At 40.5% G+C, this 25,193-nt stretch overlaps 2 protein-coding genes across 2 annotated transcripts; both read right to left on the bottom strand.

Moving 5' to 3' along the window:
• Nucleotides 1–7,290: 7,290 nt before the first annotated feature.
• On the bottom strand, nt 7,291–14,693 carry ncl (nucleolin). The gene is made up of 16 exons (XM_080032418.1): nt 14,554–14,693; nt 13,431–13,529; nt 13,214–13,316; nt 12,906–13,001; nt 12,394–12,597; nt 12,036–12,164; nt 11,629–11,709; nt 11,326–11,449; nt 10,717–10,853; nt 10,223–10,349; nt 9,936–10,075; nt 9,660–9,792; nt 9,249–9,388; nt 8,951–9,077; nt 8,233–8,534; nt 7,291–8,071 (listed from the first exon to the last, which is right to left on the bottom strand). Exons 1-16 carry the CDS (start codon nt 14,569–14,571, stop codon nt 8,007–8,009), a joined length of 2,025 nt encoding a protein of 674 aa, XP_079888544.1. The 5' UTR covers nt 14,572–14,693; the 3' UTR covers nt 7,291–8,006.
• A 5,658-nt stretch (nt 14,694–20,351) lies between these two features.
• nppc (natriuretic peptide C) lies at nt 20,352–23,764 on the bottom strand. Its single transcript, XM_080032567.1, has 3 exons — nt 23,549–23,764; nt 22,194–22,487; nt 20,352–20,685 (listed from the first exon to the last, which is right to left on the bottom strand). Exons 1-2 carry the CDS (start codon nt 23,639–23,641, stop codon nt 22,215–22,217), a joined length of 366 nt encoding a protein of 121 aa, XP_079888693.1. The 5' UTR covers nt 23,642–23,764; the 3' UTR covers nt 20,352–20,685; nt 22,194–22,214.
• Between the last annotated feature and the right edge of the window lie 1,429 nt (nt 23,765–25,193).

Here is a 25,193-nt window from a genome sequence, read left to right as displayed (position 1 = left end):
AAAATGCAAAGTTCAGTTTATTAGCTCAATTTGTAACATTTAAACAAGACTGCTCAGTCTGTGTGAATCTCAGGACAGAGAAACAAGAGCAAATGATTCACTGAGGTTTGCATTTCATTCAAAACATTTTTAAACTGTAAGGCTGCGACTGTTTGCGACAAGTTGGAGACACAAAATCGCGACAAAATATGCAAATTTGCGACAATTTTCACTTGCAGTCTCACTGATGCTGGGCTTACACTAGAGGACTTTTAAAAGACTGAAGACTGAAACCCTCTTACATCTAAAGACAATCAACTCACACCTGAAGACAACTAGTCATTAGTTTTCAGTCACAGAGTGAGATTTTGAAAAGACAGGGGGTCTCATATTGCAAGACTACAACTAGATTCCTTATGAGATTTATATTATTTCCGCAAACGCGATTGTGATTATTTAATTAAAAACAAGTTAATTCAATATTACGTGCGGGGGACTTCCATTAGTTATTTGACCAGTTTTATTTGCTGATCTCATCCCCCAATAACTTTATCTCCTAACCCTGTATTTGACGATAGAGTGTTCAGGTTGCGCGGCTGTCAGCCTGGTTCTCCACCGAGGCTTCTATGAAAAAGTATCCGAAATAAGTGCTTCACCAGGCGGACACAGGTCGCGACTAATGCCGCTCCTCCTGTGTCGTGCTTGGTGCAAGCAGTGTTTACGTCATTTCGCTTGAGCCAACCCCTAAGACTAGCGATAATATCAAACATGTTTGATAATGTCGGAAATTGAGACCTCCGCGAACGTTTGGAGACAGTTTAGAGACTCGTTTGCGAATGCAGTCTCCAACTTGTCGCAAACAGTCGCAGCCCAGTGAGATAGGGGCTTGGTGGTGTTTTTTTATTAGGCTATTAAACGCCAATGGGCCTTCTGTGATGCGATAACCAATAATTCATTAGTCTACTTCAGGGGTGCCCACTGTTTTTCAGCTTGTGAGCTACTTTGAAAATGACCAAGTCAAAGTGAGCTACCACCTACTATTAGGGGTCAAAAGTCACGGTTCGGTAAGTACCTCGGTTTTTAAGTCACGGTTCTGTTCTGTACGGTACGGTTCTCAGTTAAGAGTAAAAATGTGTGCAGAATTGCAGCCTAAAGGTATTTTCCAGTATAGAAAAGAAAAAACTGCTGCATACAACCAAAGTCTCCAATAAATAAAATACTTCTTAAATAAAAGTGAAAGTTCTGCACCGCAAACCAAACAAGCCTGTACATATTTATTTAAACATATTGAAAATTAATGTACAATATAAGTTGGTGTACCATGCATAACTGCATGAACCTAGGGATGCACCGATCCACTATCTTTAGTTCCGATCTGATTCGGATATCTGGGTTTTGGATATCGGTCGATACCGATACTGTCCGATACAATATCATAATTGTTATAAAAAATGTGTTGGTGGTGATGTTATGTATTAGGCTAGGAAGGCTTAAGCAATTCTAATTTAAAAGAGCAAGAAATATACACAACTGCATATAGGTTTATCTTAAAGGCAGAATTATAGTCATACAAAAAAAATCCTTCTCAATGATCACTTCTGTCCCACTAGAATATGTGGTGGTCTGTTTGTCTGAACAGTCTTCCTCTCTCTGGCTGTCTGTTACATAGTAGAATTTGTCACAGTGCAGAAGCCTCTCCACTTCCTTGACTTGGATTAGCGTTGGTTAGCTCACTGGCTAACAAACTGATATGTATGTCAAAATAGAAAGTGGTGTCCTCTCTCCCTCCACCGAACGTCGGCGCATGCTCGCACGGCTCGTTCGCTCTTTCATAGTAAAAAAAAAAAAAAAAATGAAATGAAATTATTTTTTATTTTATTTTTTAAGAATGCCACGCGATCGACCCACACTACCCTCGCGATCGACCGGTCGATCGCCTAGTGGGCACCCCTGGTCTACTTGCTTGATTTATTTTTAAATAGCCTACAGAGAAACTTAGATACACATGTGGACATTTATTTACTGCAAATCGCGGCATTTTGCGCGGATATGACCATACCGCGCTTGCTAGCACTTAAATAAAATAAAAATAAAATAAACATTTTTTTTTGTCAGTTGGAAATCAAGGCAGCCCACGCCACCCCTGACAACTCGCCCCACCATTTGAGAAGCACTGAACTAGATACTGAAGTGGAAGTCAACAGTAGGCTACAGCATCAGTGTACAGTAGGCTAGATCTGTGGTTCCCAACCTTTTTTCCCGAGGACCCCCGTGCCAGGGTCCAAGACAAGCAAGGCCCCCCCAACCCTAACTCCGACCCACATACACACAATAAAAGAATAGAGTGATTAATAACTTTTATTTGCAAAAAAAATTAAAAAAATAAACAGGTAGGCTACTGATTTACACAGAGCTCCGTGGCTCTGTGTAAATCAGTACCTGCTTTTTCAAAAGCTTTTCTGATGTCCGTGAATCTTCTTGATAGTGCCAATTGCTTCTTTCTCTCAAAATATTCTCGACTTTCACCAATAGTCTCGGGGTGTTTGGTCTCCTGGTGTCGTTTCAGTTTGCATGGTTTCAAGCTTTGATTAGCTAGCTTCTCGCCACAAATGGCGCATTCTGGCCGAAAACTGTCCTGTCCTTCCATAAAACCAAAATCGATGTATCTCTCGAGATATTGCTTTGTTTTCATCTTTGGTACAGACGAACCATCTGTACATTTACATTTCACAGACATTTTTTTTTCTGTGTAAAGTGAGGCTGACCGCAGCAAAACAATCAGCATTGCCCGCCACCCACGAGCCGACCGGAAGGTTGCTTACGCAAGTTCAGAGGTCATATAATAATGAATTTAAATGTGGACCAATAATATGTTTTAATTAGCATTCAACATCGTTTTGATTATCCAATTGGATGTTATTGGGGTTTTATGAATTTAATGTGCAATTTTTTTTTTTTCACAAGTCACAACCTCAGCACAGACAAACTTGTGCGCCCCCCTTGCGATCTCTGGCGCCCCCTGCTGGGGGGCGCGGACCCCAGGTTGGGAACCACTGGGCTAGATGACCAAGTCGATGAGGAAGAAGTAGCAGGAAAGCACTTCAAGGTGAACTGAGAGATAGAAAAATGCACATCAGGTCATTCTAGAAGGCTGACATAACGCTAGCACAACCTCCGTCACCGATCAAGTCGAAAGGCCATAAACCTCTCAATGGAAGTATTCAGTGGGGCCATCATCAGTGCATCCCTGCCCAGGCACCTTCAGGAACAATGATCCCTGTTCAGCTAACAAGATCCATGAGACGACAGCACACTGCTGTCCGCTGTCTGCTAGTGTCTCTGACATGAGAGACCTGCCTAGGAGCTCAGATTCACTGTTGCTAGTACTGGTGAGTCTCACTGTACAGACATGTTATGGAAGTTGAACTGTGTTTTTGTACTCGGACTATATTCCTTTTACACATCACACCAATTAAATACGATTTTTTATATATAGGGGAGAGTGGCCTAAGTTGTGCATTTTGGAAGTTGTGCCACCCCTTGTTTCTAGAAAACCGTGGAAGAAATTGGAAATGTGACCACATATTTAAGAAGAGCCATCCATTTGACTCATCCTGTAAAGAAGGGAGACACAAGGAATAAGATATAAGCACATTTAAGCTAAAACAACTGTGTTTTGCCTTTCAAAGTAACATTTCCATGATCAAGGTTTTTTGATTATTGTGTCTGAACAATTATAGACACGTTTGAAAACATTTGACACATGTTTTAGTGCTTTTGTATGCTACACTTTGAGTCTATATAGTTAGCACGATGTCAGCCCTAAATTGCTGCATCATGCCTATTATCCAAAATTCTGGGGATGGGGTGATTTGTGCCAGAGGGCCTAGGTGAGTTATAAGTAAGTAAGTAAGTAAAATGTATTTATAAAAGCACATTTATGACAGTTTGCACTGTCCAAAGTGCTGTACATAGTGCATTCAGTAGGTAAACAATGAAGGTAAAATAACAATAACCAAAATAAAAGACGTAAAGCCCATACATCCACATAAACACAGATAGTAGTGCAGAGGTAAGATAGTTAATGGGGAGGAAACACCTGGGTGTACATATCTGGGTTTTGAGCCTTGATTTAAAGGCAGAAATTTAGGGGGAATCACATTTGTCAGGTGGCAGTTGGTTCCACAAGCACGGAGCTTACTAGTGCAAAGTACATTTCTGAGAGTTGTGCCAGTGGCATGGCTGTATACGCTGGTCACCAAAAGAAAGTGATTGTCTACAGTAGCTCAGAAGAGAGTGACATCTCAATTCCACTTAACGACACCACTGATGAGAGTTCAGATGGCCAGAAAGATGATGATGGTGACTTTGTCATTGTGAGCTTTGCAGGCAAAACCACCTATATCTGCTAGGCCTTGTTTAAGAAAATTGTCCTTCAATCTTTGTCAACTATTTACTTTATTTACTTTAAATACACCTTAAATAAGTGATTGTCTAAAGGCCAGGACACACCAGTCCGACTTGTTTCTACTTGTTCCGACTACGCAAAAAATGGGGTCGGCCGTTTCAGGAAGCTCCAGGCTTCCCGTCGCGGCCAGAGAACACACCAAACTGACTGCTGACTTTCCGTACGCTCTGTTGCTTGCGCGGGACGTAATGTCTCCATAACAGCAGGCGGCGCTAATCTGTATTGTGGCCCGAAAATATACGAAAGCCGGAAATGATGGGACGGCTCTCTAGACCATAAACATAGATAGAAATACGTATTTATATTTATGGACCGTAAGAGCACAATTTTTAGCAGAGAGTGTCGAGCATGGTGTCGAGCAGTCAACAAGGGTTGATGCATGTGAGTACTCGCTGAACGAAACAAACAAACACATTAAAACGATGGCTAGCTGTTGTTAGCTGTTTGTGCTACCCGCCTCACTTCCGGGCTTCACTGATTCGCTAGCCCTCCACCAATCAAATTGCTCCAAATGAAAGACGGTCGGCTGCCGATTGAACATGTTCAATCGGCTCAAAACAAGCCCGACGACCTCTATGTCGGCCGACGTCACGGCACACACCAAACAGATTCGTCTCCCGACCCCCTATCGACTCAACGACGGCGATTTTCGGGCTGGTGTGTCCTGGCCTTAATGGATTTGTCTTGCATTACAGTTTATGAGATATATATCAATGGCACAATCCACCCCATGGTATTCTCTCCAACCGCACAACTTACACCACACCGGGGGCAAGTTGTGCAACAAGACAACTTTTTTTCCGAAAGCTATATTTCTTCTACAGTTTATTCCAGATCCAAAATTTTTATTGCCAGGGATGCACAACACCCTGAAATATATGTACATATTTGAGTTGGAGACTTTACTGTCAAGGCCTTACTTTAAAGTCACTTTGAGTGAAAAGTTGCACAACTTAGGCCACTCTCCCCTATATATATATACAATTTTAATAACGCTCTGTACGGTTTCATGTCATTATGACATGACATGCAGGACACCACAGTTTTCACGGTCCTTTTCATTCAATCCCCATCACTGACCATTTTACCAGCACTTGAAAACATGATTTCTTAGAGGTCCAAAAGGCTACTGCCACCTGGTGGAAATAAAGGGTTTGTCACCATCAGATATTTTCCCCTTACCCATCCGTGATAAATGACCAGAAATCGGTACCATCTGGGTGGGCAAATTCTAGTTGTGATTTTCTTTTAAATATCCTATAAATCCCTAGAATCGGGTATTGATGTGATAGACTTTTTTAATTTGTAACTTTTTAGTGGTTATCCTCTTAAAGTATAGACTATTGAAATGGAGGCGAGACACTGCAGGTGAATAGGGTAACATTTTTAACTTATAGATATCATCTTGAAACTTTGCCAGTTGATTACTTACATTAAAACAATTTTTTTATATTACACATTTTTCAGAACCGTTTCAATAAATATGCAAATTTTATAAATCAAACTTTTCCGCTTGCCTAAACACTACCTTTTTTCCAATAACTCTTTACCAAAAATCCTGACTTCTGAGGCACTTCTATCAAATTAACTTTCGTTAATCATTCATAGCACTATTCTGAAGATTACAAAATGATTTGTTCATATGTTGTTAATTGTCTGATTTATGATACATTTTCTTGTTAAAAACATGCCAAAAAGGCAATACTATTTTTGCGATAGTATTTTTTAATTTATAAAATGAAAAGGCTATATCCATATTTTGTAGACAATTTGGGCACAAGTTGTAAAAATTAAATGACTTTAACTCAAGCTATTTCCAACAAAATGCAATGTACGCACAATTACTTTCTGAAAAATTATGTAAGTAATCAACTGGCAATGTCATGAGATCTATAAATTAAAAATGTTTCCCTATTCACCTGCAGTGTCACCTCCATTACATAGCCTATACATTAAGAGGATAACCACTAAAAAGCTACATATATAAAAGGCCTATCACATCAAACCCTCTTCTAGGGATGTATAGGATATTAAAAAAAAATCTAAATTATTGCCCACCCAGAAGGTACCGATATCTGGTCTGGCCCCAATTTAACGCAGCTCAAGGATTTCCCTAGGAGAGTTGAATTTCAATTTTTTAAGATGTCTTAATGGACACCTTGGTGGACAACGCTAGTGATAGGGAATTCATTCCCAGATTGGCCAACAAATCTGATATTCCCTGACTGAAACAAATTACCGTAGCTTGGAGGACGCTATCCATGACACCTTAGCCTGGTCGTCCTCATGCAAAGCAACATTAATACAAAATAAGATACCTGAACCAAGTATTGTGTGGATGAATAACTTTTCATAAGGTAGCAATTTCTGTATTATAACTTTTGATTGGTATTAAGATATGCTAATATTTCATGAGCTTAAGCCATATTAAAGCAAAAAGGCCTGCAACCTTCACTTCCATGATATCCTATAGTCAATTAGCAACTATTGCTTGTGAAGCCAAACATTTGTTTAGGCTTACAATTACAAACTTTGATCATTTCAAGTTTGGGAATTGAAAATGTGGTTAATATTTTCATTCCCAATAGTGTCAGATGGGTTAAACCGTTTATGGTTTTATAATTGAAAAACAGATAATACCTATAATTGGATCTTAGACCATTTCACAAGTGTTGTAGGGATGTACAGTATAGTATTTGACAGTTATCTGAATTAATATAGCAACTCTAATGTACAATACTTAACGGTGTATGAATGACTGTTCCATACTCAATATTTCAAGCCTATGGGACCCAGCTGATTTGTAATGCTTCAGATTGAAAAGGGTGCAATGAGAAAAGACATTTAAAAATCACAACCTACAAGATTTTATTCAATCACATGAAAATCTTGAGATTCTCAGATGGGAGAAAATTAGTCAATGCACTACAAATTTCTTTTATGTTACATTGATAAAGAGGAATTTCAATCCTCTGACTCAGACACTGACTGTGCCCCACCAAAAAAAAAAACATGACAGAACATCTTTGCCATATTTTTTAACACCCAACTCTAGAGCACTGACTCAAATTATCAAAATATGCTTAGCACATTACAGTAAAACTTGGCAACTAAAGCAAACTAAATGACAAACAAAATAAAAACATAAGGATACACGTGTATAATTTTTTTTTTTTTTACAAAAAAGGTAAAATGAAAATCATACAAACTGTTTAAATTTACACAATGTATCTGACAAAGACGAGCGCATTTTTCACAGCAAACTTTTTTGCCGGACCCTTTCCATTTTACTCCTTCAGAAAAGCAAGTAAGATAATGAGGGCGAGAGGGGCAGGTTTGCATTGGGGACATTCAGTGCTAAAGACGTAGCACTTGAGCCGAGGAGGTTAAACGTACCAGTCTGGCACAGCAGGGTGGGGAAGGTTTGAAAGGTCTAAATAAAGGGCTAAAATGCCCATTAAACAGTTAAATATATATCAATGACGCTTTCTGGAATGTCCAAAAGCTCTGAAAAGTGATGCCACCAGAGTTCATTCAAAAAGTAAAATAGACTAAGGATTTAGTCATCAAACTTGATTTTCTTCCCCTGGGGTTTGGCTCCAAATCCACCGCCACCTCTTCCACCTAGAATGAGAAGAAAGGGCACATTAGTTTACCTGCCACTTCATAAAGTTCAACTAATATATCCAGAGAAGTCAAGACTGAACTAAAATGTTAGCAGCTGATCAGACATAAATTGCACTCGTTATTTTCCCAGTTTGTCCAATAGGATATTAATGTCTTACCTCCGAAGCCGCCACCACGCCCGCGTCCTCCTCCTCCACGAGGTCCTCCCCTTCCTCTGCCACCTCCAAAGCCACCACCTCCTCGTCCTCCAAAGCCACCACGCCCTCCTCTGCCTCCGCCGCCACGCCCGCCAAATCCACCACCACCAAATCCTCCACCGCCGCGTCCTCCCCGGAAGCCACCTTCACCCTTGGGCTTGGCGTAGTCTAAGGTGACTTTGCTTCCATCTACATCCCCGTCATCCATGGCTTCCTTAGCGGCCTTGCAGTCGTCCTCATTGTCAAAGTCGACGAAACCAAAGCTGAGAGAAAAATGGATGTTGTTTATTTTTTTATATTAATTTAATAAAAGGTAATGTGGAAATCAGACTATATTTCTAACAAAAAGGTACTTAACCCAAGGAAAAATGGAATTGTCATTTTAAAACATTTCTAGTTGTTACACAGCAGACATGAGCAACCCCCACAAGGGAAAAGCCTGTTTTGACTTCTGTGCATTGGATCTGCTTCTCGTGCGAATCCATGCATAATCATGGGTAAGATTAAGAGGAGCTCATGAGAAGGTTTTGCAGAAATGTCAACACTAAAATATCCATGGAAAGTGCTTACATACTACATAAACACCATGCGACTCCGGTTCACTGTCACTGCTGGACAGAGCAGTGCTCACGAGAAGAGGACACAACCAGACAGAATATTTTCATATCAACAAACTTACCCCTTCGATGAGCCTGTGTCCCTATCCATAACGATTCGTGCTGCTGCAGCCCCATCAAACGCATCCTTAAGGCTCTGGTCCGTGGTGTCCTCTGACAGACCCTTCACAAACAGGGTTTTGGTGGGACCTGGAAGCAATGGCAGGATTAGCCCCATGACTTATATAGCTCATTTAGATTTTTTCCTGATCAAGGCGCATGCACAGACCAGGACTTTACTATTGAAATCTTCAGAATCTAAAGTCAAGATCTCATCATCACACATTGTTCGATTTAGCAATGGAGAGTTTGAAGACCTACCAGAGTTGCCTCTGCCTGCGTCTCTGCCACTGTTTTGGCTGTACTCCAGCCTGATTGATCGGCCTTCGATGTCCATATTGTTCATGTTCTCAATCGCATCCTTAGCTTCCTCAAGACTCTCAAACTCCACAAATGCAAACCTGGGGAAAGGAGCATAACAGTCAAAGTTTAACTCTTGTTTATGACAAATGATTGTCATTTAAAAAAAAAAATCTTGTTGTTACACAGCAGACATGAGCAACCCCCACAAGGGACAAGCCTGTTTTGACTTCTGTGCATTGGCTCTGCTTCTCGTGCGAATCCATGCATAATCATGGGTAAGATTAAGAGGAGCTCATGAGAAGGTTTTGCAGACATTTTAATGCTAAAATGACAATACATGTTAAGTTCTCATACTAGATAAGCACTTACCCTTTAGGTCTCCCATCTCTCTGTGGAATCCTGATTGACACTGCCTTTTCAAAAGCTGACTGAAGGGCTTCCTCTGTAGCAGTGAAAGCCAGATTATTCACGACCAATGTTTTACTGGCGGCTCCTGCTCCTGCTACAGGCAGAAGAAGAAAGGCTGTTAGATTAATACAAAGATGCAGAGGCATTTTCTTTCATATAGCAATGCCTTTACTATTTTGAAGTCAGGAAGTTGTAATTAACCAGTCAATTTCATACAATTTGAGCAAAAGGGTTTACCTGACATCCTGGCCCCTCCCCTTTGGCTCTTATCTCCAACATAGTCAAGCATGATGGACCTCCCCTGTATCTCAGTTCCCTGTGCCTGCTCCAGCATCTTCTCTGCGTCGGCTTCTGTTTTAAACTCTATGTAGCCAATGCTGTCAAGAGAATAGGGGTCATTTGTCTAGAACAACATTTTAGATATTGAAAACAAACATTGTAGGACTTGTTTGTGTTCCTCAAACAGTCATGTAATCCGGACCAATGAGAAGTTGCTCTGCTAATAGGAGTTTGCTTGTTCTTACCCCCTGCTTGAACCGTCCTGGCCTTGAGGTAACCTGATGTCAACAGCATCTTCAAAGACTTCTTTCAGGTCATCAGTTGTTGCAGAGAAGGGGAGGTTTTTTACAAACAGTGTCCGTGCATCCCTCTCTGTGGGATACATAATGCAAGTATTTGTATACAGAGTAGACTAACAATTTCTCGGTTTGTTGATTGAAATAAACTGCCAACATTGACCGCCTCGAAATGCCCCGTTTCCAATTTTAACAATTCTAGATATTCAAAGTTTGAGAAATGTGTAACAGCGATTGAGGATAGAACCGGCAGACGATAATACACACCGGTACCGAAGACATAGCACTGCATTTACTTTTCCTCCGTACATTACACACATGAGTACTGAACAACATCGTGTATGTCCAAGAAATGGAGGGTGCATTTAACTAATTTAACAATATTTTGTCTATTAGCTCAGGTCCAATTTCTTTTTGTAAACATTTCCAGAAACACATTTTACCTTTCTTGCCATCCTGTGAGTTTTCCTTGGTCTTGGCCTTGTCTAACTTCAGTTCCTGGCCCATGAACTTCTTGCCATTGAGCTCCATTCCCTTCAGCATGTCCTCCTCAGAAGCAAAGTCCACATAACCAAATTTCCTGTTGACAAAAAAAGCAATTCAGGAACTGTTAGACATTCCTGGTCCAACAGAAAAATAGGGCCCACAAATTGGAGCCAGGGTCCAAAGCCACTGGCTTCCATTTTCTCAGTCTTTTCCATAAACAGTTTGAGAAATGTGTAACAGCGATTGAGGATAGAACCGGCAGACGATAATACACACCGGTACCGAAGACATAGCGCTGCATTTACTTTTCCTCCGTACATTACACACATGAGTACTACAACATCATGTATGTTCAAGAAATGGAGGGTTTATGGTAATGTGGGGGTAGGCCAGTAACCACAGGGTCTCTGGATCCCGACAGACAGAAGGGTGGACTCCAATGGAGAACTGGATATGTGTGTTGAGATGTAGGTGGGGTGAGTGGATAGAGATTACCTTGTGTGAATCTTTGTGTTAATTGACAAAGAAAAGACCAGAGTTAAAAATATATAAAAATAAATGCTTACTTGGACCCTCCTAACCGGACATCCTCGACCTCTAGGCTGTTCTTAGAGAAGAATTTCCTAAGGGCTGATTTGATTTCATCGAAGTCTTTGTCGGAGTTCAAGTTTCCGACAAAAAGACAGAACGCTTAGGAAAAACAAAAAAACATTAAAATTTACCTTTGTGTACTAATGTATCAAATATATTAAATATATCAGGACAGATTCAGAATAAACAAAGGTGACATCACATATCAGTATTAAGTCCCTTGTGATCATCATAAAATGCTGAAATTTGATAAGATTCATCAATGTATTTATTCCTACCTTCGCCTTCTGACTTTGCCTTCTTGGCAGGTGGTGTGTCTTTGCTCTCCGCCTTCCTCTTTGCAGGAGCTGCTGCGGCTTCTGTGGAGACAGGAGAGTTGTATAATGTTAAAAGCACTGATATCAATTTGGTAAGAACCGGTATGGAAAGGCAGATGATGCTCATTACCTTAATGTTTAACAAAAGTTAAATTAGCGTTGATGTTTCAGAAATCGGTTGATTGCATTTTTTAATAACTTATTTTTTTCTTAATTGTTTCCATTCGTCGTCAACAGGTCTATCATAGCATCTTTTCTACCGTGGCCACATTTCACACCTTTTAACCCCCCCCCCCAAAAAAAAAATCATATAATGTCTTTATGGACACTGGAGAACATGCCCTATTGAAAATTCATGACAAACTTACCATCTTCATCGTCTTCTTCTTCATCATCATCTTCATCGTCCTCCTCCTCAGACTCCTCCTTGGCCTTGACCATGCCTGCTTTCTTTGCCTTTGCTGGAGCAGGAGCAGTGTCCATCTCCTCTTCAGAGTCTGAAGAGCCACAAACATTGCGTTATATAGTTTATCATATTAATATGACCAAATTTACAACATTGACCACCTGCATCAGATTTTTTTTTGAAGTGACATCATACAAAATCAGTATTAAGTCCCTTGTTGATCATCATACTGGAATATAGCATTTAAGTCTAATAATTTAGTTGCATTAAAATATTCAAAGATACTCAAAAACAAGGTATTTATAATTTTTTAGTCTCACCATCTTCTTCTTCATCATCTTCTGACTCCTCTTTAGCAGCCTTGGCCTTTGCAGCTGGTTTTGCTGCCTTCTTGGGAGGTGGGGCCTCTTCTTCTGATTCATCCTCATCTTCCTCTTCATCAGAGGACTCCTTTGCCTTCACTGGAGCTTTGGCAGCAGGCTTGGCTGCCTTCTTGGGTGGTGGGGCCTCTTCTTCCGATTCATCTAGACACAAACGCACACATGAAAATCAATTTTAAGTTAGTTAAAGAAAATCGGCCGATGACAAACCGTGTAAACATAAAATAGAGGGCGTGAATGTAACAGCGATTGAGGATAGAACCGGCAGACGATAATACACACCGGTACCGAAGACATAGCGCTGTATTTATTGTTCCTCCGTACATTTCATTCATGAGTACTAAACAAACCCATGAATGCCAAGAAATGGAGGGCACTAAATAATTTCAAGTAAAGTTTCACAGAATTTAAAGTCCATTGTAAAATCTTAGAAGCGTTTAGGTTATTCTTACCGTCATCATCCTCCGACTCTGCAGGGGCGGCCTTGGCTTTAGCTTTTTTAGCAGTGGTCTTTTTTGGTGGGGGGGCCTCCTCCTCAGACTCCTCCTCTGTTGGTTGATGGACAGAATGCAAGACATTATTCAATGGAGTGCACAATTAAGTATTAATTGTTTATCAAATGAATACGCTGGAATATAAGATCAAATACCATGTATGGCGATACCATTGGTCTCTTAATGAGTATTGCACCAACACTTAGATTGTATATAGTTTGGATATCTGAGTCTTATTAACTTGAGATGTGAACTTCATTGCTTACCAGAATCATCATCCTCACTTTCTGCTTTTTTTGCAGCAGCACCATTTTTAACAGCAGGGGCAGCTTTTGCTGGAGTGGCCTTCTTCACTGCCTTTGGTGGAGCCTAGAAAAACAAATTATCTTTTTTTAAAAACACGCCCATCTAATTCTTACAAATGTCAAGGAATGCCATGCCATGTCAAGTCAAGACGACAAGAAAATGTAAAAACAGTGTCACCTCTTCTTCCTCCTCACTGTCCTCTTCACTAGATTCCTCCTCTACTTCTTTCGGGGGTGGAGGGGCTTTTTTCTTCTGTGGTGTTGGCTTGTTCGCCGCCTGCGTTAATAAAATTGAGAAAATTAGCTTAAATGTTTTACTTTGAACACTATTCAAAACAGTTGGTTGGAGTGGGGAAACAGGGGTATGGTTTACAGTCACGGGGAATCACAGCATGAGGCAATTAGATCTGATTCCCCACAACTGCTGAAACAAATAAACCCGATAATTTCATTGTAACCACTTATTTCAGTAGGTTACACTTGAGGCACGTTATCTATCGCTATATGCCATCGCTGTTATCTTGTTTCTCGTTTTTGGGTTTTCACCTCGTGTGTCACTCAGAGCAGACGCACAACCCACGTGGAACTCAGGAGGTCGGGCTGCTACCATGCTGGCTAACTATAATGCTAACAGACTAGCATTTACACGCGGCTTAAGTAGCTATCACTACAGACGACACCGTAAGGAAAAGCAGTAAGCTCTGTCTCGAACTGTTTTCTCCATTAAAAAAATTAACACAACAATTGGGTATAATGCTGTCAAGAACCCGAATTATATAAGCTTCGGCTCTGGATTTGGACGGTTACCTACCTCACTCGTAATAACAATTAAGCTAAATTAACAATAGCAAGTGAGCGCATTTTTTTTTTACACTGAATCCGTTTAACAACGTTGTATAGCTGGGATAAGCTCATTCGTTGACAACAAGTTCGCTGTTCACGGCCCATCTAAATTGCGTGCTACAATCGAGAACGCGCATGATTGCCATCTTGAGTAGTCGGTTAGCATTAGCAGGCCAGGATAGCAGCAGCGAGGTACTAACATGGCCGATATCCATCGAGAAGAAACGTTCAGTACGAGCGCAATTCCACCATGCGTTTCACGACAAAAGACATCTTAACAGAAACGGTGTATTTAATTCACACAAGGCAATAGCTGCAAGACTTAAGTAGACATCACATCGGGTTTTAAACCCGGTTTACCACACAAACGCAGCAACCTCTTCGCAAAGGCCTCGTGCATTTAAATATCAGAATCAAAAACTCAATTTAACAGTAAAATGCATGTTATTCGGTCTTACCTTTGCTAACTTCACCATGGTAACGATGTTCGTGTGTTTCAATGAAACACGGGTAACTGGACGTTTGAAGACAAGTAACGAAAAAAAATAGCAAATGCACACACGTGGCTCAGCCTACTCGGTGGAACACTAGGCAGGAAAGACAGACGAGTAGAAGACGCGCTCGATACTCTCTTGCTTTGCGCGTCCACGGTGGCACGCCCACATGACTTTTCTCACCAATCACAAGTCTGAAGATTTTGCATCGTGCCCGCGCCTCGCCTACATAGGTATAGCATTAGTTATTGCTCCACAGAAACAGACATCTTGTTGTGTTTTTTTAATCATTATTAATGGTGGCTTTAAATGAACACGTGTAATGAATAAATACGCCGATGGTTAAGTGTTTTTGTCAAAGCTTCTGTGAAATAATAGTTTGATTCTGACGACAGTAGGCTAGGCTATGACATGGTGAATTAAACCTGACAATTTAAAGTTATTTCCACATGCTATTCCTTTTCTTGACTTTTAAGAGAAATGTATAAGTCGATAATTCCATAAATGCTACACTACACATTTGTTACACAGTCAGTCATCACAAAGCGTCTTTGTGTCACATGCAGCTGTTTATAGGAACCACGTGGTTTGAACCAGTTGCCGTCACAGCCACATGTAGCCATGAAGCCTTCCTCCCACTAGGTCCATGCTTCCTCCACGCGGAGCAATCAGCTGAATAGGGCTAGGCTACATAGGTAAAACTATTACTATAAAATTAGCTTTTACATTGATGGACAAGTTTAATAAAATAACATAGCCAAATGTAAGAACATTTATTGTCAATGGGCCTCTTCCAAATAAAACATAGGCTAACTTTTAATATTGTATTAGACTATTAGTAGGCTACTTTCCATCATTGATATAAAACAATAAACTAAGAAAACAGATATTTTAAAATCTCCCCAAGCCAGGTCCATTTTATAGTGTTTATTTTCTGGAGTTGTCACTAATATTTCACAAATCCCTGTCTTCTGGCTGATTACTGTCTGTTCCATGCATGTTGCCCTCTTCCTGCTGCCAGTTTGCCTTCTGTATTCCACATGACACATCTCTGTTGTTATGTGCTATTCTGCTGTTGTCAGTGATGAGTGAGTGTATGTAAGGAGAGGTTGTGCAGGAAATGTGATGACTGTGTATTGCTTTCCTTGTGGCTGGTATGATTGGATATGTTCTTTAACTTTTTATTGTGGCGGTGACTTTTGCAAGAAGATGGGTTTTGGACGCTGCTGTCTTTTGAACTGTGCGGAGAATGTTTGTTTGTGTGCTGTTCGTAGCCTACTTTTAACACCTTTCTTTTCAACACCCATCCCCCCTCCCCTCAAAAGGCTTTTGTCTTTTGCCAGGCTATATTTGTGTTCTAAATGACCTGCCTAGTTAAATAAAGGTAACAAAATAAATAAATAGGAGTTTGCCCACACCTCATTCAATTGAAGATGGTCAAATTACGTGAGCACTTTCAGGACTTGTCATGGAGAGTAGGCCTATGCTGGTTTAAATGTTAACGCTGAAAGCTTTTACCCTTCACCTTGGAAACAGCCGTTCGATAAAATGACTGGACGGTTTTAGAGCGTTTGATGGCATCACACAATTTGGATAATGAACCTGTCTGCAAACTGTGCTAATGCTCATCTAATAAGACTCAGGTGATCCCCATGGGGACACCAACAGCACAATTGAGTAATTAAGCCTCAACACCACACAGAGGCAGCATTGCATTTTACATCCTTCACTTATTTCACAGAGCATGTGGGTAGTGAAACCCATTGCATTTGTCATGTATTACTGGAGTCTGAAATAAGGCAACCCACATTATTGTTAGTGACAGGCATTGTAACTTTTTTGTTTTGCTTTACTATAGCTTTACTCATTCATTTTCTTAATTTTTTTGAAATCTTTGTAATTCTAATTTAGCATTCTAAAGAAGATTATATGTGACGTCAAGCAAACATTGTCAACAAAGATCCCCTGTCTTTTGATGATGATGTCTTTTGAACTCAGGTGGATAGCTAGTTCTCACAAGCTTCTCAGTAGAAAAAACCTTAAAGGTGCTGTAAGCGGAATGGTTCTTTTAGCTAACTTCCGGTCAGTTACTGCAGTTAGCAGTCCTTTCGCTCGTCCCTACGTCAACACATTAATGCACTGCGGTCTTCAAGCAGCGAGTCATCTAGCATCAGCTCAGATCCATAAGTGTGATAAAACATGATAAAAACCATCAAAACAGACATTGGAAAGGATTTTTACCTGCTCCGCCATTGTAGGCGCATAAACATTCACCCATCTGTCGCTCTGGCGTGCACTGGCAGTGAGACCATGAGTGAGATGGGTGTCGGTTTGTAGCGTTCTCTCTTGTGATTGGATATTAATTTCGGGATCCCCGTTTATTTGACGATTACATACAGAGCAGCTGACCGAGATATCGGCTTTATGAAACATGCACATTATGTAAGTGATCACTGTATCCTAAATAAAGAACAATTTAACACTTATATTAACATAAATAAACCGCTTACTTCACCTTTAACAACTGGCTTTCATTTTAGCTGTCAATATACTGCAGCTCTCTGTCACTTTTGAGTCAGGGCTTCATTTCAGGTGGAGAAAAAAGGCGACCAAACATCCAGTGCATGGAAAGCATTTACTTCATTTTCTTTCAGTGTTTAATAAACGTGTGATCTGTTTTTCTCATCTTTTGTTGTTGCTGTGCAACCATGCTCTTTGTTCCCCGGTGGGAGCTATAATCCACTCATTGCTGACCATGCATGTGCCTGTAGTCAGTCAGTTTCAAACCATCCTCAAGATGTGTTTTTTAAAATGTATTTGTATTTATTCAAACATGCATTATGTAAACTGATAACACACCAATAATACACCTTTGTGTATTATAAAAGTAAATAAATAAAGGTCCAATCTTGTAGCAGGCAGTGGTGTAAAGTGAGAAGTGTGTAAATAAAATAATCCAGAATGTACATTAGATTATGATTTGGAACCAATGTAGACTTTGGTCATGTGTTTCAGTGTTTTAATTTATTCTTATCTCATAGTGTGTTGGATATAAGAATGGGTTTTAGCTGTTTGGATTTTATCCCAACTGATTATTTAAAAAACAACATTTGGAGTCCTGTCACCTTCACACTGTCATTTCCTGTCTTCTCACCGTCTTTCAAATTAACTGTGAATGTACAGGATGAACAAGGATTGGATTCAATTGGGTGAATCCAACAAATAATAAAGCAAGGGGAGGGCAACAGATGCATCATGGGATTAAATCTCACAGGGAATTTTCTTTATCACAGGCGTGTTTATTTCTGGGCAACCATCCAAAACGGACCAGATTATGCTCTAAAATGTTCTTTAAAGCGTGCAGTGGTAAATCTTTGGTTGTTTCCTAAAATTGGCAATATGTTTTGGTGAGTGTTTGCATCGTTGCTAATTTTCTGCTGTCTGTGAGCTATTAACCGCAGTACAGAAACACAGGAACACATCCCAAATTTAGCAACTGCCCATTGTCTTTAAAGAACATTACCTTACACATTGTATTGACTTCACTTTTACTGTATTCTCTTGTATGTCTTCAGCTGTTCACACTGCTGCCGTCTTGCAGACCACACTATACCAGCAGGCTCAGGGACAGCTTCATCCAAGCGGCTGTATATTGCTGAACTCTTGAACCCGCAAGCTCATTTACTGTCACTTTATTGACTCCACCCTGTTGAAATTGTATTATAGACATCTGTTGCTATAAATATATTTATTTATTTTGGGTTTTTGAGTTAATAATATTTGGGGAAATGGGAACACTAGGGAAATGTGTGAGCCACAATGAGAAAATACTCCTTTAACATATTCCTCCTTATACCTTGACTGTAATGCAACCATTCAGGGAAATTACCAGACTCTATATCTTCTACGGGACTCCTATTAAAGAAATGCTGTCCTATGGTTGACCAACCCGGTATCACGCCAAGGCTTGAAATAGACGTGCCGGTCCACCTCGCTGAGCGTGTTCCTCATAACGCTTTGCCTGACCAGGGCGTGAGGGGTACACACGGCCTCCCGCCCGTCTGCCTATAACACAACTCAAGTCAAAAAGGCTCACGACATGGAGCATTGAGTTAGTGTTGATAAAGGTCTTAGGGTGTGATTTAATCATTTTCCTATTAGTGGGCTTCACCTTGTCAAACTATTTTATCATGTTTGACAGGTGTTGTCATGTTTTTCACACTGCTTCCTTTCCATTCGCAGGTTCATGACCAGTATTTCTACTATGTGAACAGCAGTATGTGAGATGTGGGTGGTTGTCTGTGTGTGTTTGTGTGTGTGTGTGTGTGTGTGTGTGTGTGTGTGTGTGTGTGTGTGTGTGTGTGTTTTGCCTCTGTGTGAACGCAGCAATTACCCTGCAGCTTGTAACAGTATAGAACAGTATAATTTGTATTTTATAATGAATGATTGATCCTGTGTTTGTATGTGTGCTTGTGTTGCTATGCCTATTCAGCCTCTTACATTAAAAAGGGATTTACTCTATGTCAGTGAAACCTTGTCAAGAGAGGGACAAAAAATCATTATCATTAATATATTATATCATATAATGTTTTAATTAATATTCTGTGTAAATTCTCAGCTGTTTTTAAGGGACACAATTATTCTAGATTTAGGGGGGGGGGGGAACAATTCAACGACTCACTCAAGTTAACATTTATAATATTTTTCTATGTATTGTTTTTTTGGGGTTCATTGAGTTTGTGTGCGACAGGTGCCTTCTTTGTTTCCCTGAGCCCTATGCTGCCCTCTAGTGTGGGAGTATATTAATGCAGGACAGCCGCTTTTTGTTATTGCTTTTTGTAAATTATCATGTTAAATTAATTTTGCAAAGCTCTTCTTAAAATTATTTCCACTTAACCAGCCTATATAGATTTACCATAGACACATTTACTGTAGTGTGCTGTAAACCCGACTTGGGTTGTTCCTATTTGAATTTTTAGATCTGCAGGTGACAACTTGTCAAGAAGGGTGGTCTACAAGTACTCTGTAAAACATATTCAATACCAGTGACTTTTCATGTTATATCCGAGGGTTGCTTGTCTGTTTCTTTGAATAGCTCATACATTATGCCCTTTTCTTACACCTTACTGTTTTTTGTTTAGTATATTTATTTTTTTACTATTTTAAATAAGGACAACTCTGCTTTTAAATATCCATATAAATACAGACAGGTATTACCATTGTAGAATATCTGAGTGCAGGAACAATAAATGAACTATCCAATTTAGCCTTATTCAGAAAAAATAAGTCACTCCCATTACATTTAGTATATGCCATTCCTCAGGTTGGATATTTTCCTGTTACCTATATTATCCTATTGACGTAGAGAGCTTTGTAAAAATTGCCGCTGACGCACCTTTTTCGAACTCTGAACTATATAATGGTGGTCGACACCTGACAACATTGCTCAGCTTTTTGTATCAAGCTGACATGTCCAAGATACCTCTTGGTTCAAGAAAAACATTCAGTAACAAGAATGTACCAACTCCGTTGAAACATAAAAGCCTGAGAGCAAACATATAAGTGCACATGGAATGTTCTTTTTATCATTTTTGAAAACATTTACAACTATTTGAGACAAAGGAAAAAAGTTACAAACAGAATTGACCTGCAGTTTGCATCCATTTTCAAAATGTTACATAAATAAAACTCATATTTATAAATATCTCTTTTATAAACATATAAATAGTTTTTTAACATAAATACATTTATGCAGGGGGAAAATGAAGTACATGAATGTACAGCAGCAGCAACAATATACAGCTTTGTTTGTAGTTTTTACACCATTGTCAGCCATCTTGTACTATGCATCTGTATTTGTGTCTGTTGATCATTTTTGTGGTATACACATATGTTGATATGTATATATGCCTGCATATTTATTATATATATATATGTTTTTATACGAAGTTCCCGTAGCATTGTCATCTCAGTCTTTGTTTATGCTGGCCGTGGTGGCTTTCGTACCAAAAATCTGTCTCTTGGCGAGTTTTTCTTTTTTTTCCCTCAGGTGAAAACAAACTGAATCTTTGTTATCCAAACCCATCGTCCAGAGATCTAAAGAAAAGAGAAAGAGAGAGAGAGAGAGAGAGAGAGAGAGAGAGAGAGAGCGAGAGAGAGAATAGAGGTGGGGTTAGACTAAGCATTCAGAAACACAAGTTCTTCATTGAATAATTTGGCAGTTTATATATGTAATCATCAGCGTAGCAGTCCTGCCTCTCGAGATTCTGCAAGTCTCCAAATTCACTTTTGCACTACGGTTATACGTGTATAGTCAAAGTGTGGCCTGGACACATACTAACACAGCGTTCCACCTTTTTACGCTATACTGCAGCCCATGGGAGGGATGAAAAACAGATACAAACACACTCCCTTAAGTTAGTCACAAAATTACACTAACCCCCCATAAGGATGTCACAGTTTCCCACAACCACAAAAAGGCATCAAGCCTCAGGACTAATTGTGCGTCACCTAGCTTCCTCATTACTTAATTCGCCACCACAGCCCCTTTGTTGTTTTTGCTAAAAGCACTCGAGTGAAAATGGCTTTCCCAGAAAGACCCCGGCCACCGCAGGGGGCTTGCATGTTTAAAATGTGTGTGTTAAGCCTGTCTGCATCCTCTCTTCCCATCCCGCCCCCCGTCCTCCTTTCTGTCTTAAGTGTGATGCATAGCTCTTGTTTCTACATTGAGCAGATGGAATCATTCATGGTGATGTGCATGAACACAAGAGTGGACTTCCTAAATACCCACTGGCCTGCTTCCCGTACAGTAGTTGAAGTGTGTATTCCTGCTGTTTTTAAGGGGATTCCTGTCCAAGAGGGAACACTGCTAGGTCCCCCCCCCCCCCACACACAGCTTAAAATCATCTTAAGTATCAAGATTTCCCACAATGAAGTCATCCAGGCAGCTGAGGTTAGCGACCCAATATTGAACGTGTTGTGCTTGGCGTAATTTCTAACATCCAGCTGACCTTTAACCCTGCCTGTGAATTGATATTATGAAAGAACACAGCCATGTATGGTCACCACTCTAAACTTCATATACTGTATGTTGCGGCCTCTTAAGACTTGTTTCTATTCTAAACTGGCCTGACAGTAGATGCAAACCTAAGGCTCTCCTTGGATAACCTTCAAGAACAACATTGATCTTCCTTCCTCCCTCCCTCCCTTCCTTCCATACCTCTGTAACTTCTGTGGTTATACACACAACCCATTAGTGCCCATTAGGAAACAAAAAAGCCTCATGCTTTCACCCTTCCTTAACATGTTCAATACATTGTTAAAAAAGCCCTTACGATGACCCCTGTGCAAAAGAAAATTATGATGGCTTAGGTTCCTCTTACTTGTCTCCCTTTACTCTCTCTTTCCTCATATTATCCATTTAGCCTTCAGACTGTCCATACATCCTTTTGCGATATCCCTACGTACAATATAGACCCTTCTCTTTGCTCGCTTAAATGTTTTCTTTCTTTCTGCTCTCTCGTCTCTATCCTCCTCTTGGTTCTCTGTATACGTCAGAACGCAAGTGGGCTATACATTGAATCTCAGTGTGAATAGGGACTTACCATCACAGCGCTGCTCCGACCCTAGCAACCCATGCCGCTGAGGGTTCCTATCCTGTCCATCTTATGTCCGAAGCAGCCACTCCGTGACGAGGTTCCCCCTTTCTTGTTTCCGGATTTGTGTCTCTTGGGTGCGGGCGGGTCGTTAAGGAGACGAGCCCACATCCCTCTGGCCCGGGTATCCACGCGTAAATCTCGCAGTAACCGTATCCGAGAGCGCACAGCGTCTAGCCGCCTCTCCCTCTCCTCCGACTCCAGAAACTCCGCCAGCTCCTCGCCGAGCAAACTTCTAAGAGACTGGAACACAGATTGAGAAAATAAATGAGCGATGTCTCCCTTGGGCAAATAGGCTTTTTGCGCAAAGAGAGAAACTTTCGTACAATTAGGCTTTGAGCTGAGCAGCGGCGTGCATACTACTTTTAATTTGGGGAACATCTCACTTTTTTATATTTAAGCTTATTCAAACATCATGTGCTGTGACTTTAAGGTATATTCACCACTCGCAAAGGAGACATTCAATAATGTTTTCCATTTTTTACGCACGGCGCTTTAGGATTAACTGAAATGACCCTGACCTGTCTGACAAAAAGATTTCCCATTTATCCAAACCCTGCAGTTATTCGATTCAACCCTCAATGTACACCCTTAATGTAGTTATTTTCCCGGAAAGATTCTGTACTTTAATTTATTTCTATGAGACGGTTCAGATCGGACACTTTCACACCTTGCCTTCACTGAAGAGTCATGTAGGACAGGAGCCTATATCCCGTTCATTTGGTCCTAACGCATACTGTTGCATCAAGTTGTAGACATCAACAATCATAGAAATATAAGCTAAAGACCACACGCCATCGATTCGATTGTCATATATTATGTGATCTCTATGCGTAATGGTCAGTTATGCACAAAACTGTTTCATTTCCAACCCGTATAGTTCATTTTAAAAACATAGGCTACTTAATTTAAAAAGTGTCGGCTTATGGTTAATCTTATTTTATTTCCCTATGTTTTAAGTACATTTTTGGAGAGCTTGTCAAACCCTTATGACTAATGATGGGAAGCTAAATACGGCAATCATGATGCATTGAGGGGTTAGACATCATCATAAACAATGCTGTCCCTTTTATAAAATTAAGTAATTTTCTTTCTGGTTTGTTTTAAAATAATGCCATCGTTGAATTGCTAAGCATGACTGAAATGATGAAATATGATGCGTAAAACAGTCGTGAGCGCCTGGATCACAGAACAGCTGTTCAACACTGGAGCAGCATCATGCTCCCACGGTTAATAGTGCGAATGAAATAAACTGCTTTAGTTCTCATTCATCTCAACAAGGATATTTGATGACGTCTGCTTACCTTCTGCTGCGTCTGAGATACAGGTTTCGCTCCCATCCTCACTGAAAGCAGGGTGACCATAAGTACACACGCTACCAAGTACGACAAGTTCATTTTGACAATTCTTGAGGTGTTGTTGAAGGGATTCCTCTGCGCTGAAGTTCAGAAAGAGGGACCGAAGCAGCAGCCAATCAGCAGTTAAATGTAAGAGGCTTCAGTCCGTCCTTTACTCCAAAGCTCTTCAAGTGCTCCTCTAACTCTGAGTATCAGTCCTCACCGCTTTATAGCCAGCCCATGGTGATGTCATGACAACCTGCGTAATGGTCCTCCTTCCTCGCCAACTCCCTGTTTTCTCTACCTGCCTCTGCTCTGAGCACGTCATGACCAGGGATTAATTAAATGATACAAGCTCCGGTTCATCGGGGCTTTGAAGGAAATGAGATAGTCTATGAGCTATCACAAATGCTCATTTAGAAAAACTTTTAGACCTCTGGCTTTGATGCAGAGCCGCTGAAATCGAAGGTGCTTTCAAAGGCTGCCCGCGTTAAGAGCTGGAGAGCGACTTTGGCGGGGGGAAATGACCTCAAAGATGCCAGCCGCCTGCCCTGCGGAACATCTTAAGAAGTCATATTCTACTGTCAGTGAGTGTGAATGGCACATATTCTTTACACAAGAAGTGATGATCCAAATCTGCCACTGGAATGTAAGAATTTCACTTTATTTTTCTCTTCTTAGAGAGAGGTTTCTAGGAATTCTCTCAGATCAAGTGTCATTTTCTTAATGCCACTATCTTAAACAAGAACCTCTAATTAAGTGAACTCATTTCTACTTCATTGCTCCTCCACAATTCATTTATTTTAGAGAAAAGATATAATTAAACTCGAAGCATTAAACGGATAGCTGGTGATATATTTGCGGTGTGATGCAAAGAAACATCTGGGAGAGAGGTTACTGGAAAGTTTACTCTACGCGGAGCGATCGGCCACCGTGCTGCGATCAACGTTAAACGGGTCTGATCGTCCGTACGACAGAAATGATTCACCTTGTGCAGGAAGCAGGGAGCCAGATTCTAACGAAATGACCAATGTGTCTTGAGGGGAATAGCACCGTGCGCAAAGTCCCACACAACATATTTTATGTTGTGGGTTTCATTCAAACCTTCACATCGCAATGCAGATGCTCACAGTGGAACCACAGAACAAAACAGAGCTGGCCGAAGATCCACATGAGGGCTTAGACTGAGGTTTTCCCGGATGTGTGTGTGTGTGTGTGTGTGTGTGTGTGTGTGTGTGTGTGTGTGTGTGTGTGTGTGTGTGTGTCGGTCCAGAAAAGCCACCTGCCCACACTCAAGCAGGAGGTTGATTGAGACTCCTTTGATGAGTAGCCTTATCCATATGTTAAACCCCATTTATCATATTACTGATTTAAATAATTTCCTGTTATTCTACAATAAAGATCCAAAACGAGGCCCCATGGTGGTATAACAATAGCTTGAATTATTTGAGTGCTGCACAAACTCCCCAACGCCCTGAAAATAATTCTGGGCTGCAAAATGCTTAAAACCACCTTGGTGCTTTAATAAACATTAACAGCTAATGTATTGCATTAGAAATGGTTCCTGGGGACTAGCCCTTCATTTCTGAACAATTGGAACCTGTTATAACAG

Source organism: Ammodytes marinus (assembly GCF_949987685.1).
Source record: "Ammodytes marinus genome assembly, chromosome: 8".
Lineage (NCBI taxonomy): Eukaryota > Metazoa > Chordata > Actinopteri > Uranoscopiformes > Ammodytidae > Ammodytes > Ammodytes marinus.
The sequence above is the reverse complement of the archived record's forward strand: the minus strand, read 5'-3'. Positions and strand labels throughout refer to the sequence as shown.